Raw genomic sequence first — 17,430 nt, 5'->3', positions numbered from 1 at the left:
CCAAAATAATAGCATTCATGAGGAAAAAAATGGACCGAAAGCTGATTGCTCTAGCTGTAGGCCGCCAGTATATTACAGAAGAAAGTGCATTTTACAGAAATGCTGATTGTTGTACACATTAACAAATGGAAGATGCACAACCTAGAAGGAGCAGTTAACAGAAAATTCCAAATCAGACAAAAGTTGTCCAATGCAATTTACAGAAAACCCCCGAATTTTGTATACATAAACAAATAGAGGCTTGGTATGTTCACGATCAAAACAGACCTACATGTTTTATAGGTTCAGTTTATTAATTGGTTGGCAGTTTTATTCTGATCGATTGCTCGATGGCGTAAAGTCTGTACGGAATTATATGTTTCTCTAATAAAAGAAATCCCAAACAACAAACACAACTACTACTTTAACAGCAAAATACCGAGACATTGAGAGAGAGAGAGAGAGAGAGAGAGAGAGAGAGAGAGAGAGAGACTAGGTGTAATGTGTGATATATTTATATCTATGTAGCGACAATAAATATGTGGTACCTAGTACCATGTACATGTACATATGTTTATTCTCTTTGTTATAATACATTCATGTTACAGTAAGGAGAAGTGACTTCAAACGAAAAATGTGTTTAATAAGTTCATTTCATTTTATTTCTTTAATAATTACATATATATCATTTTTACATTTTTGATCGTATGTTTGATACTTGTAGGACTTTAGATTGCTGAGAATCAAAATTTGTACTTGTACAAACTTTGATTCTCAATAATCCAAATTTTTGTAAAGGACACTTGGTCTGTGTCAAATCACGGCTGAACTCTCTACAACTCTGCTGGTCATAATTTGATATATTAATAATATATTTTGTTGGAAAAAAATTAAATGAAAAATTTAGAATAAGCAATTTTGCTTCACTTTGCACAACTACTGTAATAATTCACAGTAACTCGGCAGCTCACGGCAGATCCAAGCATTGGTGGAACAATACAGCCTCCTCCAATGAAAATACTCAGACAATAAATGCTAATGGCTTCACATCAAAGTTTTACTTTGCATGTTAATGATTCGGGAATGAAAGCTACATTCCAGGTCCTAATAAATTACAGGGGTTCGATTGATGTTTTGTTAACTGTTAACACCTTCCGTCTTTTTAATTTTATTCCACCTGCTGCAGGAAACATTTTGAATGAATATTATTGACTGCATGGTCTTATAACATTTGTAATTTTGATTTTTAAAAAATGTTTAAATATGTATGAAAATGAGTTGAATTATAACATGCACACCTTACTTTGTTGCCATAGGTCTAGTTGCCTTTTTATTACTTTATGAGGTGGGGGGGGGGGGGGGGGGGGTACAGTCTTTTTTCTTTCCATCTATCGATGCATGTAAAAACTATTTTTGAATCATAATTAATAAGTTATTTGTTGCAAAATGCTTACATTATATTTGAAATACAGAATATCTTACAAAAAAATGAGTAAAATTCAAATAATAATACAAATGTAGCATTTTTAAAACCTGTAAAAATAATAAGCACGAAACATTTTCGCAATTACATGTATACTTGTAGTACTTCGTTTCAAAAATATATTTATTTAATTCTTACACAAATTATAAAAGTGTGCAAAAGAAAGTATTATTATAAATTTACTTATTAATTAATGCAATTAAATTACTTATTAATCCTCATCAAGCAATATTTTCCTTTAAAAGACGTCATGGTTATTGCAAATAAAAACAAAGCTACATATACGGAATAACTTATTATTATGATTTATTATAATGTAGACAATGTAACAATTAAATGTTATTTACGATGAAATACATAAATAAAAGTGTATATTTGTACATATGCGAAACAAAATAATTTAGAACGAATACATTCCTGGACAGCGCTAAACTCCAAACAAATTGAACAGTTGTAGTAGTTTAGATTTAGTATCATTCGAATTGTCCTCGGGAGCTGGTTCGGATTTGGATTTCATGGGGTTTGGGGACAAACTACATCTAATGTCCGTCAAAAAATTCAAAATCGGAAACATATTCTTAATTTTGTTAAGATATTTCACGAGTTCAAATGTATTGTACGTGCAGTGGATAGGGTTATTCCTTAGGTCCAGTATAACTGGAATGGGTTCGTCCAGATAGGAAGCGATGTCCCTGGGTACATCTGAGATTTTGTTGTGCTGGAGGTTGACGAAAAAAATCTTTCGTCGACCAACACTCTTTGGTTTTTCGAAACTAAAACTGCGTAAATGATTTTTGGATAAATCGAGAACTTCAAGAGTAGGGAAATATTTGTGCCACTCTCTCAGATGATCCGGCAAATGGGTCATACGGTTGGATGAAAAATTGAAGGTCCTAAGACTGGAATAACTTGAAATGTCCGTCATTACCTCAAAGTGTACGGACGAAATGCTATCGCTATTTGATTCCTCTAATTGAAGGAGGTTGTCATAGTTGCAAGTGAAATCACGCGTTTTTGATTGTCGACGCATAGCAGAAAACGCTCGGTCAAGAGTCTTGGATGAAGGTGGAGAAGAGGTCGGAAGGAAAGAAAATGAAATATTTCTCATCACGTGACTCCTAATTGTCTGCTGTCCGCAACTATAGGACTTGGATAAGGTGGTCATTAAGGTCCTCTGAATGTTCGAGTTAACGTCAGTTCTGATAATACAGTCCATCATAGAGAAGTCTACAAGACTATCCGGGTAGGCTGGTTCAAGGTTGTACTCAGAAAAGAACCCCTCTACGACACAGTTTGTTATTTTTATCTTCTTCAAACCACGTGCTCGCATAGGCCAGGGAAGGACCACCGATCCTCCCTCCAGACACCGGAGAGATAGCTCTACGTGGTCCACTGGGGTCTTCAAACTATCCAGCCACGATCGGAAATTCACAAAGTTCCACTGGTCTTGTATGGTGTGCGAACAAAATATGTATCCCTTCACCGGGCTGTAACAACTGCGGGTCCTTCGCACTGACCTCACAGGCCAAATCAAAAAGGTCAGCAATAGCAGCAGGGGCAGCGATGCAGACATGACTGTTTATCCTGGACACTTTTCCTGTAGGATTGCATGAGCGGAGTTTAATGTTGATCTTTATAAGTGTTCCCCCAGCAGGCTTGCAGGGTGTGGACTAAGGACGTTTCCTTGTCTCTGTGTACGTTTACCAATCACTGTGTGTTAATGTCGGTCTTTGTTTGTTGGAGACAACTATGTCACGTCCTGAATCGGCCTCGATATTGGATCAAGGTTCTCTATTCGTCGGTTTCAGATCAGGAATGCTAATTAGAATACTATATTCTGGTGTGTGTGGTTTAATAATTGGGTTCAAAATATGCTTTTTGCATAGAATGATTAAATTAACTTAGCCTTCTTTACACAAATACATCTCAAATAAACATTTATTATTTATGTGTATCCAAATTTACTCGTGTCTTAATTTACAAATCAAATTTGTTTAACTTTATAAGCTTACTTTGCATGTTATTTTGTCATTTTGGTATTAAAATCATAAGCAGTATTGAGCATTATTGTATTCATAGTCATAAAAGTTACGAAAAATCTAAAGAGAAAATGTTAGATTTCCTTCATATTTAGAATTGTATTTCCGTGAGAGTCGAACTTCTAAGAGGCTGATACCATTTTGAGATTCTATCAAGACTCTTTGGTCTTTTTTTTCCCTTCAAACTTCACTCAAAATAATTTAGCGTGCATAATAGTTTATTATCATGCATAAAAACAAACGGAAATGCCTTTGAGAAAGAATCGTAAATGGTTGTCAGAGAAGTCACGTGACACGAAGACTGATCATCGATTTGTGGGCTATAATTACTAGTCCTGTGCAAGGGTCAAAACGGACGTCATAAGGATTCAAAATTTTGAATTCCTGTGATGTTGTTTTTAAAAACTAATCAGAAATTGCATATCTAGTGTAAAATTGTTGTTGGCATTATATAGTATATCAATAATAAAAGACTTTTGCGAGAATTTTAGTTCGAGATGCAATAAATTTACAAAATATAATTCTCATAAAAATATTGTCTACCATAATTTTTTTTCAAACAAAAATATAAGGTTTAAATTATGCATTACATACCAACGTCGCAAAAGTATGCACATTTGGTTGATTCATTATCAAGGAAACATTATTTATTCATACGGAAGATCTGATTTAATCCCCACCCAACAAAATTCTTAAAACTATGCATTATTTGCACCATAAATTATCTATGATATATCTCTACAGAGAAATTTTTCACCACAAAACGAATATGCACCAAACAGTAACCTCATCTATAAAATGCAACCTAACTCCGCCCCAATCAGAGATACTGAGAGCTCTCAGAAATAACAAACTAACTACATGGGCGTTTAGCATAAAGAACTTGCACAGTAATAAACATTAAAATCGCTTGGCGACATTACCCTCCAATATTGAATTATTTATACACAGCATCATATTTATTCTTCTTTCACCAACAAATGAATTTTGAAAGCCAAGGCATATCCATTTTCCTACAAAACAGCCGAAAGAAAAGTTGTCTATTTTTATCTAAACCGTTCAATAAAATCTCGATGCCGTGCCTCTTCTTTTGCCCATTAAAATAGTCATTTCAAGCTTAGCTTGGGGTGGTGGATTGGTGTTTTTTTGGTTTTTTTTTTTAATCTTTTTTTATTATTTTGCCTCCGCAAATACGTAAAATACGTGTCATAGTAGATTAGTTTTTTGTTAAAGAGCAAGAGTCAGTCATCTGTCATTTATCAAGGTCGAATTTATAACGTCGTCTGTCTCCCCTCGGGGACAGCAGGGCAGACCGCCCTCAATCACGTAGCATCGATTTTGATAGTAGGGGAGGATTTATACGACCGTAATCTAACAACAAAAAATTAAAAAATTCTTTTGCCAATATTTCAAATTCCTAATCCATGGAGGGGTTGCGAAGTACTTGGAACTTCTGTTTTAGTTAATTTTAATTATGTTAATTTCCTTTTAATTTTTAACATGTTTCTAAAGAAGGTGAGGGGCAACTTCTGCAAAATTCCCTTTTCTTTATGTAAATTAAGAAAAATGTTTGTTGCGAGGAAAATGCCCCCCCCCCCCCCCCCCCGCTACGTGCCCTTCCCCGGTCCGTGGATTTCTAAGGATGATTTCGTCTGTATTCATAACAACCTCTAGAGGACAATGACCATGTATTTGTAACACACCTTCTGATTATACTGAACATCATACTTCATCCTTTTTGACACAAACTCAATCTATTCAAGACTTTATTATATTAAAAAAAAGCATCTTTTTTTATGATCTGCACCTGGATGGGTGCCATGTTTTGATTGAACAAAGGATTACACTGGGTAAGTCAAGACAGTATTGCATGGTAAATGAAATGAACACAAAACGTAGAAGATAGGAAGTGGTATGGTTACAAATGATTTACACCTTGAAGGAGGAAAAGGCAAAGTCTTGCCTATATTAAAGTATTTCTATTATTAAATTAAATATCTAAAATAAAAATAAAAATAAAATCATAGAATACTTTGAGTACAGCATAAATAACATGGACAATTCCTGTGATGAATGAAATGATATACATGTATGGCATATGATGGTTTGTTTTGGTCATAATAAAATGCCAGGACCAAAGAATGGTATACAGGAATGGTATACAGCAGATCGACATTATGCAGTAGTAAGACCTCAGCACACTCTAGCATCACAACTCATGAAACACCCTGTTTACAAGTAATACTTTTGGTACAAAGATAAACCAAGACCTGACACACTGTTACACAACATGAATGGAATGCTTTTTGTATGGCAAGTGGCAATCTGACAAAAATTATGAATATTGTTTTATCACAGACTGCAGGAATAGTATGGTATTACTCTGAAGCACTTTGTAACACTAACAAGTGTTTCATTGGACGGCCTTAACCAGAGGTCAAAAGGTAAAACAGCATCTAAAAGGTCAAAGTTCAAGGTCATCAATACTTGGAGGGCTCTTTTATGGACGGTTCAAATAGCATTTTGTAAAAACAACAGAATTCACATGTTACCACAAAAGCATGTCCAATATAAAAAAGAGACAGGTAAAAATTCACAGGTTTTCTTCCATTATTAAGACATCAAAATGGAATTTTAGCCTGTTCTTCTAGAAATAAAAGCTGGTCCACAAGAAAGCAGTCACTGGGATTTTTGACGAATTCCCTGAGTCCCTGCATAATGGTCTCCTCAGAGTCCACTGATGATGTCTTTAAGTAGCGTGCCTGTTTCAGATAATCGTAGGCCTTCTGAAACGCCTCCTCTCCTAAAATCCTCTTGCATTCTCTGAGAACAAGTTCAGGTTTTCAATATGTTGGTTTCTAAGTATACTTCTATTGTACCTTCTGTAGGTCATTATATTGAATTCTGTTCGTTCTTACCTACCATAATATTCATGCATTAATTATGTACTCATTGCTTTAGACAGTCAACTACATAAATTTGCCTTTAAAAAAATATGAAGAGTGTATAAATTTGTGTTGGTATTTTCATCCTGTTTACTTCTTTTGCGTGTGCAAGTAAGTTAATTGGATTGGCTCAATGATTATTTATACATGTATCAATAAGCATAAAATCCAATAATTCATTTTGACAGGTCAAAAAGCATTAAAAAAACTGCTGTGTAATCTAGGATCTCTTAGGGGAATTGTTTTCTCTTACAAAAAGATAGCAGCTATACTTCAAAGGAACAAGATTTTTAGAAACCGACCAAGATGTATTGCATTTGCCATTGGATACTTCTACATTACAGGAATGCATCAAATGCACTTTGATAGAAAGTCTTACAAAAAATGAACAAATGCCATTTAACTAGGGAAGGTAAAGTACTAAAAAAAAAGTGATTTTGATGAATTAAGATAAACTGTAAATCTTGTATAAGGATACTTGGTGAGGTTTTTAATTTTCTGATCCCTGACTACAGGTCCAAATGCACCCGCCTCTCTGTCATCGGCCAGGGACATGGTGGACTCTGAAAAAGACAAAAAATATAAAGGTTACCAGAGACATGGCGGACTCTGAAAAATACAAAAAATATAAAGGTTACATGTTAACCTACGCCTTAACCAACGGTATTATTACATACATGCTTAAGTAACAAAAATCCTGATAACTGCATTTTTTAAAACACATCAATTCCTTGGTAAATTTTGGAAATCAAATTCATATACATCCAGGGTTTGACATTAAGTTTTTTATTTACTAGACCAGTTGGGCTACCTCAGCAATTTTTCACTAGCCCTGACTCTTTTACTACTAGCCCTGACCAATTTTGACAAAAATAAATTAAAAGTAATGACAAACATAAAATATTCAATACCTGTATCTGTTTTATTGTGTTGGTTTATCTTTACCAATAATGAATCATTCAACAGTATAATTTAAGATTTAATTAATTCAAACTGTACTATTAATGATACAAGTATTTAACGGTTGACCAGGGACCAACAAAACTTTAGGGAGACTTTACTTCGATCTCCTTAACAGAGAAATATGGAGAAGTTTGAGAAATCAGGGAGACTTTCATTACTTGATAATGGCATAACAATAATGATGATATACACAGATTTATCCTTTAATAATTCAAATTAGATTGGAAACAAGTCATTATGATTAAAAAATAAAACAAATTCTAAAAATTATAAAAAAATTATCAAGTTTATTAAGTTTAAATAATTTGATGTATTCATACATTTTAAAGATCAAATGTTTCGTAATTGTGTTAACTAAAATGAAATAATATCAGTCTCTGTTTTGTAGTGTATTTTGATGGCATTAGTCCAACCCAACCATTATGTTGAAGATTTTGATTTTTTTTAAAAAGATATTGTAACTGTAAACAAAGAGTTTCTGATTATTTTAGCATAAATTTGGCAGTGTTATTAGCTAATTACAAGTTACTTACAAATTCACTGTTATATCAACACTAGCCTTAAAGTAATTAACATCGTTTTGTACAGCATGTGGTTGCATCAACCGTATTTATAACCACTTAAGATAATACAGACTGGATTAATTAATAACAAGAGTCGTAAGCTAAGTTCGTGAAGATGTCTTTAGAATTAAATAATTATCATTTTATTACCCTTGGGGTTAATTTACACGATTATGAACTCTGTGTACAAGGCGACGTTAAACTTTTGGTTCGGAGGAAATTCCGACAAAGTTACCGATCAAAAAGTGAGACTCAGTATTTCCCCCACTTCAACCTCTAGGTTAGTCCTTGGGTTGTACTTAAATGACGGTTTGTAGAATTAAGAAGAATTTATGCCTGTTAGGAAAAGAGCTTTTACTTCTACTAAAATTAATATTACAGAAAATTATGTGCACACTTTTTTTCACACGACCAGCAGGCTAGTACACAGACATTTTAACCCGACCGGAACTATCGTTTACTAGACAAAGTCGGTCGGACGTGCCTTAGTGTCAAACCCTGACATCTTTTTTTAAATCAACAAAAATGTGCAGATAACACTTTTGCATGAATTGCAGTGTTTTAGGTAGACAACTACCAAGATAATCAGCTATATGGATTCGAAGATTACTATGCAGGAAACAAAATAAACTCTATCAAATAAAGTATAGTGACTATACAGATCTCTCTCTCTCTCTCTCTCTCTCTCTCTCTCTCTCTCTCTCTCTCTCTCTCTCTCAACCAATTGAGCATGCCATGTTTTTATAACAAATACTGCATAAATTAAAATTTGTAAAATATAAGATATAAACCTTTGTTAACCTTTTCACTCTCTACATGTGCATAGTGTAAGTTAAAGGTTATATATAATTTTACCACAGACTGCAAGACTTTTCTACAAATTTTAAAATCAGGCAATATTGCAACCCATGAGCTGTGTCAGACAGAAGTATATTTTTAAATCTTAAAACTGGTATGTAGATTCAGAAGATTTTACTAAAAACATTCCTAGGACAAGTTTTATTATCCCAAAATATTGTTCATGTACATAAAAATGTATATTTCATATCAATTTGGCTATCTTAGGTTATGTTATAAGAAAAATGTGGCGTGCTTAAGGTTGATTTACCAGGTGGGTACAAAAATCGGCCAATATTGTTCCCCATCGTTTTCATACATGTACAGAATAAGTTAAAGTTGTTTTTGAGTTATTTAAGCATCTGCAGCATGTATGTAAATATTGATATATCTAAGCACTATAATAAACTAGTTCCCTGACCTGCATCATCTCCTTTGGCCAACACATCCTGCATGATGTTGTATAGCTGGTCCTCATCATCCACTAGTGTACCCAGATTAGAGGATGCCTTGGAATTGCTGACAGACTTAACGGGTGACTTCTTGGGTTTGACTGTTCTCTCTATGACGGTGTCACCAGCTTCATCGGAGTCTGATTCATCACCAGAAAAATCATTCTCAAACTGGGAGTAGTAGGTATCAGCCAGTTCAGGGTTATCTGGAATTCCTGAGAGGTAAAAACAAATGCTTTAAAAAATAACATAATATATCAAATGTTTCAAATGAAGAGTATAGACCACTAATATAATGCAACATATTTCATAAGTATTTGACTAAAACATATTCTTATCTTTGTCAACTATTTGACCATTTTTATTGTTCAATATGTACATGCATTCAATAAAATTCTTTTTTGAAAAATTCTTCCTTAATTAATGTTAAATATCACTGTTTATACATTCAAACCACAGGCACTTGTTTCTGAGAAAAAAATTTACCCTATAGTATAATAATAACACAAGGTATCTAACTCCGAATGAGGTAAACCACCCCCTCCCGTGTGTTGCAATCGTTTTCGCTTTTATACGAAATGCAATGCAAAAGTGTTTAGTACCATTATTTTCTACAATAAATTATCTAAACAACCATATATAGCATGCTTACTTTTGTTGTATTCTAATATGCATAATCTGCGTCAAAACATGATAGATTCCAATTGAACCGTAGGCACTGACATGATAATATCGCCGAGAATAGTAATTTGGATTCTGATTGGCTAGGAGTCTGTTTCTAAAATTACACCTGAAAACTGAACGAGTTATTTATAACCTCGATGGAAAAATATGGATGCCACACAAGTCGCAGCCGTAGAAGTTGTCATACCATTAAACTATATGTGGCAAACATTTCTTCACAGAGTCAGTTGTCAGTGAGATTGACAGGCACTCAGATTTAAAAAAAAAAAACCCTTGGTATTATACAGAATTATAATTCTTGTATGCTGTAGGTTTTTTAAATAGTAAAATCAGAACTGGGTGACTGTGATTTTTTAAATTGCAAAATATACACAACCCATTGTAAACGATGTAACGTTAACTATATTGAAAAAAAAAATGTTTTTGTGTTTTTCTTTATATGGTAAGCTGTCTACTATATAGTTATTCATTTAATTCATAGTTAAATGTTGTATTTAATTCATACCATGAACAAAATCCTTCTTTATGCTCCTTTGCAAAATTCACTGTGTTTTTAAATTCTACCACCTGAAATGTTTTCAAAATCCACTATCCGGTGATTATCTTCTTCTTTCTTTCAACGCAATGAAAATTCCCGAGGTATACGAAAACCTTGGAATTCACCAGTAGCTAAAAATAGCAGCTAGCAGTGGCTGATCATCAATTCATATTTAATTAACAAAACGTTTATTTTGCAATATTTTATTTTATTTAAACATCATTAGTTTTTTGCAAATTTTAGACACTGAAAATGTTTTTTAAATCACGTTATTTAATTTTTTTTATTCTCTGCGATATTATCATGTCAGTGCCTACGGTTCAATTTGGGTCTATCGTATTTTGACGCAGATTATGCACATTAAAATACAACAAAAGTAAGCATGCTATATATGGTTGTTTAGATAATTTATTGTAGAAGAAAATGGTACTAAACACTTTTGCATTGCATTTCGTATTAAAGCGAAAACGACTGCAACACACGGGAGGGGGTGGTTTACCTCATTCGGAGTTAGATACCTTGTGTTATTATTATACTATAGGGTAAATTTTTTTCTCAGAAACAAGTGCCTGTGATTCAAACGTTTTAAATATCTTATCTTCATAACACACTTTGAATTAAAATGAAATTAGACTTCAGAAATAAACTGTGCATGAAATTCAGACAAAACAAGTACATTCTTTGCATGTAAGACTTGCAGTATTTATTGCATTAGTAATGGTGCAAAGGAAATGTGAACAATGAGGAGATAACTCTAGATCAATACACATGTATAATATTTCTATGGTTAACTGTAATAAGATTATGAAGAGAATGGTTCCTATACGGGCTTACCATCTTTAAAATCTAGTGAAGAGTTTCGGATGTCATAAATCATTTTATCTTTGAGAGGGGTTATAGGTCGTTCATCGGGACTACTGAGAGAGGCTGAGCGGGGGGCAGTCAGTGTTTTGTAGAGGGGCATTATAATGTCACCATCATCATCGCTTTCTTCTTCCTCTTCGTGATACAAAACTGAAAGTAGACATGTGCTGTGTTTACTTTCATTTTGATCTAGCCCCTGGAACTGGTTTTATAGAACATTTTTGATTCATTAGTAAATATTGACAATTATTGTAGGTATTATGATCTATTATTGGGCATGATATATCAGTTAGTTCATGGCTGAAACAGAAAAATCTCTGAAATGTTTTGTGCTATTTTGTGATCATTTTTCACACAAATTCAGACATGAAATAAGAGAAAAAACAGATAAGAGATACATGTATTAGTATAAGGATCAACAGATTGAAAATAAAGTAGGTTTATTCAAGTACTTATATTTTTTTTCAATATCTGAAATTTACTTCATGTACTTCATATACACAACTAAACATATATTATAAGTCTTCAAGAAATAATTCTTTTTAAAATAGACAGGCAATAATCTACATTATGTGTTACCTATCTCTTCATCTCCATGATATCCTTAATTACAATTCAGCTTTGTTATATATCTATTTGTAATTTCTTTGTATGAATATTTGGAATGATTTTGATTCATAATATAAAACAAATTTCAATAATAATGCACATAAAACTGAATAAGATGGATTTCCTTGAAGGTATTGCCCTTGTGTAGTGATAAATTTAGACTTTGATGTCATTAGGGATAGTGCCACAAACAACAAACACTCACTGGGTGCAGTGCGGGAACCAAATGAACTCTGCTGACCTTCAGCCGCTATAGTGGGGCGGCCTTTGACCGTTAAAGCTTGCTTGAACCTCTCTCCTTCCCCCGAACCTCCAGCCCAAGCAGGTACCTGTTAAAACGCCACATACATGTCATTACTGATATGACCCACTGAATGAACTTGTCATTGAATTTGATAACTTACAATAGTATACAAAGAACGTTCAGAAGCTGCTACTTACACTGGACTTGTGGAGGGTGCTCTGGATTCTTGAGTTTCTCTCCTGATTTTCTTTTAATTGCACTTTTGCTACTTCTCTGTTGAATACATAAAAATATTAATCAGAGGATAAAAAATACACATATCACAAACTGTAGAAAATTGATAATACATTGTACATGTATCTGCTTTGACAAACAAATAATAAACATTACAGTTTTGTCTCATTAAAAAAAATTATCATATAACTATTATATTCAGCAAATATTTTTTGTACAAGGTTCTTTTCTGTAACAACCAGCTAGCTTTCAAGGTCTAAAATGATACTCGATTCAATTGACACTGCACACATGCCATGCACAAGTACCGGTATATGGATTACACCTACTAACTAAAGTATGGATAGTTGATAAAGTAAAATTGTTAATTTTTAAAAAATTCTTAATTGGTATGAATTAGGCCCAAAACTGACCTGAGTCGTTTGGCTTCCTCGTCAGCTTGCTGGAGCTTCCTTAACCTCATTCTCTCCCTAGGAGGCAGGTTCTTGTACTTGACTTCCTCCTCAGTAGACTTCAAGTCACTCAAGTAGGACTTCTCTTTGCTGCAAAACAACAGGCATGTAAATTAATGGTCGAGCAAGCATCCCTTGTTGCCTGCTTTCCAATTTAATATAAATGATATACATGCTAGAACTTACAGTAATTTAGCAATGTCCTCAGCATCTCTGCTACTGTTCTCTAGACTTTTGGCGTGGAATTCTTTTGAAAGTTTCTGCAACCACAAGATTTTTTAATCAAATTTTATGGTGGCACTTACAGTTAGTGTATTAAATGCCTATTCATTCTTTTGACAGTTATATCATAATATCTTTAGTTGTTACCTTTGTTATTTGGCTACATGGTCTTTGCCATTCTTATATCACACTTACACAATATTCCATTAGATGTAATTTAATTTAAGGGTTACAAAAAAAGTCTTCAGGAAAACTTACTGCGATGTGGTTTTTAATCAATGGAATTTTAAGTAAATCTGTTGCTGATGGCCTTTTGTCTGGATCTTTGGACAACATTCTGAATTTCAACAATTAAAATTTTTTTTATCATGTTTATAGATATATGTACAGTACAAATAAAACAACAGTAGCATCAAGTATTGATGCATTCATGTATTTCCTCGTAAAGACATTGACTAAAATGCCGTGTAAATTATATAGATATTGCTCCTCATGTGACAGCTCAAAGGTTTGTTTGTGGTTAACCAAGAAAGAAATACTTTCAAAAATCACAGCTGACATTTAAAGTCCCATAAAGTTGATTTCTGAAATAATTTTTTCTAACTGAATGCACAGGCATCATTCACAAATGATAATGTCTGTAAATTGTATAATATAGTAAGTTAACTAAATGGTGTCTGGTCTGTATACTCAAAGTTCACAATACACTGTTCTTGTACTCACAGCTTTAATACATTGTTGAGCTCAGAAGAGAACTTCTCAGGTAGTTTAGGGACCTCTCCCTCTACTATTTTGTACATGACTGCCATTAAACTCTTTCCATCAAAAGCATGGGTCAAGGTACACATCTCATACAAAATACAGCCTATTGACCTGTGGAAGACAACCTCACTTAGTAAATTATATTAATGTTATGAAAATTATGAACATTGCAGTCCTGTTAACCATAAAATGCTATTACAATTAAGGTCAAAACAACATTTCATTTCATTTACATTTTATCAACATTTATAATGCAGTAAATTTTAAAACCCTTTGAATAGGAGGATCTCAACATTATCTAACATTGTTGTATTCACTGAATTTTAGACTCATCATTTTAAAATAAAAAAAATGATTTAATGAGATAAAGCAAGGAGTTACTGAGTTATGCATAGAGAGTAAACTGATTAACCTATTGATATGATATACTGTGGAATCATTTTTATTGGTGGGGGTCAATGTTAATTGATAGCCCAATTTTTCCTGGTTCATGGGGACATAATTTTGTTGGTAGAAAGTTGGGGATAATTTCAAATGCTTGTATATACATTCAAGGGGATGTAAATTTGTGGGTAACGGTTAGTTACCCATTAAAGCCACGAATATTGGTCCCCACAAACAATGATGATTCCACATTTACCATCATACATCATCAAGCAAAAAATTTCGATTATCTCCATTAAGTGATATACAATGTAGGTATATACTATGGATTAAATATATTTGGTATTGAAATTGTCCATAAACACACCACAATGAATGAAATGCTATCATAAAAGGGAAGGTAAATTCTAAGATATAGTCTCAAGTTTATGTTCTGAATGTATATTCAATATTGTTCTTTATCAGCGACAAATATTTCCTTATAGCATGGTCTCATCAATATTTTGTTGACAAAACGATCAAGTCCATGAATTTTAAAGTTCCATTATTAAGTAATAAAGATGACAAAATGTATGATAGTCTGTTCATATTGAAAGACCATAGTCCACAAACATTGATATCCTCAAAAATCAAAACCTTGCACTTTACTTAAACACCACAAAAATGTGTGTTCATGAATATCAATGACACCATTGTACACATCTTTCCCTTTGTAATTTGAGAACATTTTGCTAAATGTCATACATTTACCAACAAAATACATTTTACCAAATATCTGATTTAGAGTTATATCCTTCATGTTTCAGTACTTCCGGACTCATATAATATGGAGTTCCAGTGAAGGTTGAGGCTAAATCTGTGGTTCCCATTAGTATTCTGGATATTCCAAAATCTCCTACTTTTATCATATTTTGTCGTAGAAATATATTTCTAAAAAGAAACATTAATAATAAATTTTTCAAAGCAGTGTTCATTATAAAGTAAAACAAGAACAAACAAAATGCAATTATATAAATATAAAGTTTGATAACTCCTTGACATAAAATCTTTAAATTAATTTTATATTCATCTTTGTGGTGCTTTTGAAAGTTTAAATTTTAAATAAATTCATGTTTAATGACCTCTTGTTTCCAATAATATCTAAAATTCAACAAAATTTAAAACATGTAACTATATTTGCACCTGTTCAGATATGGAAAAGGTATAGCAGAATTGAAACAGTTAACAATTCTATGAAAACTAAAGGTTCAAAGAAAATAATCACCAGAGCTATCCATTCAATTCTGAAAGTTGCTACTGGTCTATTATTTATTTTCTTTTTTTAACCTCCACCAAAGTTATCCAAAACTGTTACAACATTAAAAATCATTCCTGTAAAATTAATTAAATTATCCATATTTGAAATATACAGTCATGTGCACACTGACCCATTCTTTACCTGGTTTTAAGATCTCTATGTAGGACCCGCCTTTGATGCATGTAATGAACAGCCAACAGAAGCTGCACAAACCAGTCCATTATCAACTTAGAATCTATCTCCTGTTTGTTCTTCACACATTCATTAATTTTACAGTCTAAATCACCTCCCTAAAATAAATATCAATCAAGTTTTAAAAAAGCCAGTTCTATCTAAAAAAAAGAAAAAAAAAAAAGAACAAAACATGACAGTTATACTCATAGGGTCTCTCTAAGAACACTTTTTGATTTAAAATAATTACCTCACAAAACTCTGTAACAATGCAAAATGATTCTCCATCTATGAAACTATCATGAAACTTGACAATGCTAGGATGATCAAGTTTCGAGAGAACTCTGGCCTCTCGAACTGCATCAACTGTTTCATCTGGTTGTAATTCTCCCACTGAAATCTCCTTCAAAACTTTTCTATACCAAAAATGCAACATAAAAAATATCAAGCAAGTCGTTGTCAAAATGTATGCTGATGATTTAAAATAAACAATTCATTGTATCTGAATAAAATGACTGAATCAAGTGTAAACCAAAGGGTGCCTGCCCTTATCAGGTAGATTTAGTTTTAATATCATATATGAATTCACTCTGAATATAATTTTTGCATAGGGTTGCTTAAAATTAATCCCCAATCATGTTCTGAAAAAATCAAATAGCAATTTTACTTTAAAATGTACATGGAATTATTCAACTGTTGAACAATACTTGCATACGTACAAATCATATTCATCTGTTTCAGGATTTTTGGATCTCAGATCTTTGCATAGATAAGCTGTGCCAAAGTTACCCTTCCCAAGTTTCTTCACTATTTCATATCGATTGGCTAGGACCTTAGGTGTCTTTTTGGACGATTCCTTCTTCTTGTATGACATACTGACAAAGTCTTTGTCGTGTAGACTTGGAACTCTGCCAGTTATCTCTATCACAATCAATTATTCGTCTGCTTCCAACCTTCGTCGCGTAACTCTCATAACATTAGTAAACACTAATTACCGGTTGAAGAAATATATGCAAATAATGCTATTGGTATCAAATGGGTCTAGTTATGTTGTTAATCCTTGGTGCAGATATATCAAACTATAAAATATGTTTTCGTTGCAGTGTGACATAGCGGCCATTTTTTAGCGTCGTTCGTTACACACGAACATATCATGTGCATTGTTCTTTCATCATAACAGTCATTTCTCCGAATTCCAAGGACAGTTAAACGAACAGTTAACTAAAGCAACAGACGGTTACCTGCTTTCCGTCACCTTTGACTAAAATACAGGTGCTACTATTTACATGCAGGTACCCGTTTCCCCTACTGCATCCTGGGTACTAAAATCAAGATCTTTCAGACGTTTGACAGAAAACCAAGCTCTAAAAACGGAATATTTCCGGACCAAAAGTTTTGTTTCATCATTTTATTTGACATTATTTATACATGTAAACATAACACAAAATATCGAAATATTACAAAATAATAAAATCAATTATCTGATCCCCGATAAAACTGAATGTCTTCATTAAAGTATTCTAATATCACAGACAAAATATTGATGGAATATTACAACCATGACTACCCCCCCTCCCCTAAATTATTTGCTATATATTTTAAAATTTACAAAATACATTGCTAAATATATGTATTATTATGTGACAAAATATAAAAAAAACATCTTCATATCGAATAAAAATATAATTTTTTTCAAGGAGCTAGAATC

General features: G+C 32.9%; 2 protein-coding genes across 4 annotated transcripts; both read right to left on the bottom strand.

Annotated features, from left to right (window-relative positions):
* Positions 1–1,889: 1,889 nt before the first annotated feature.
* Positions 1,890–3,035, bottom strand: LOC109619584 (uncharacterized). Its single transcript, XM_020069909.3, has one exon. It carries the CDS (start codon positions 3,033–3,035, stop codon positions 1,890–1,892), a length of 1,146 nt encoding a protein of 381 aa, XP_019925468.3.
* Positions 3,036–5,253: 2,218 nt separating this feature from the next.
* LOC105334704 (serine/threonine-protein kinase Nek11) lies at positions 5,254–17,076 on the bottom strand. 3 transcript variants are annotated; one of them, XM_034482598.2, is made up of 14 exons: positions 16,442–17,074; positions 15,973–16,138; positions 15,693–15,841; positions 15,023–15,184; positions 13,832–13,981; positions 13,367–13,445; positions 13,073–13,146; positions 12,848–12,976; positions 12,398–12,473; positions 12,198–12,285; positions 11,318–11,497; positions 9,231–9,476; positions 6,925–7,009; positions 5,254–6,324 (listed from the first exon to the last, which is right to left on the bottom strand). In XM_034482598.2, the coding sequence occupies exons 1-14, from the start codon at positions 16,594–16,596 to the stop codon at positions 6,123–6,125; spliced, it is 1,941 nt and encodes a 646-aa protein (XP_034338489.2). In that variant the 5' UTR covers positions 16,597–17,074; the 3' UTR covers positions 5,254–6,122. The 3 variants fall into 3 exon arrangements, with proteins under 3 accessions (XP_034338489.2, XP_011436554.3, XP_034338490.2); XM_011438252.4 differs by having other exon boundaries at positions 12,162–12,285; positions 16,442–17,072; XM_034482599.2 differs by lacking the exon at positions 11,318–11,497 and having other exon boundaries at positions 16,442–17,076.
* Positions 17,077–17,430: the final 354 nt, after the last annotated feature.

Source organism: Magallana gigas, chromosome 3 (genome assembly GCF_963853765.1).
Source record: "Magallana gigas chromosome 3, xbMagGiga1.1, whole genome shotgun sequence".
Taxonomy (NCBI): domain Eukaryota; kingdom Metazoa; phylum Mollusca; class Bivalvia; order Ostreida; family Ostreidae; genus Magallana; species Magallana gigas.
This window is presented reverse-complemented; position numbering and strand designations above follow the sequence as displayed.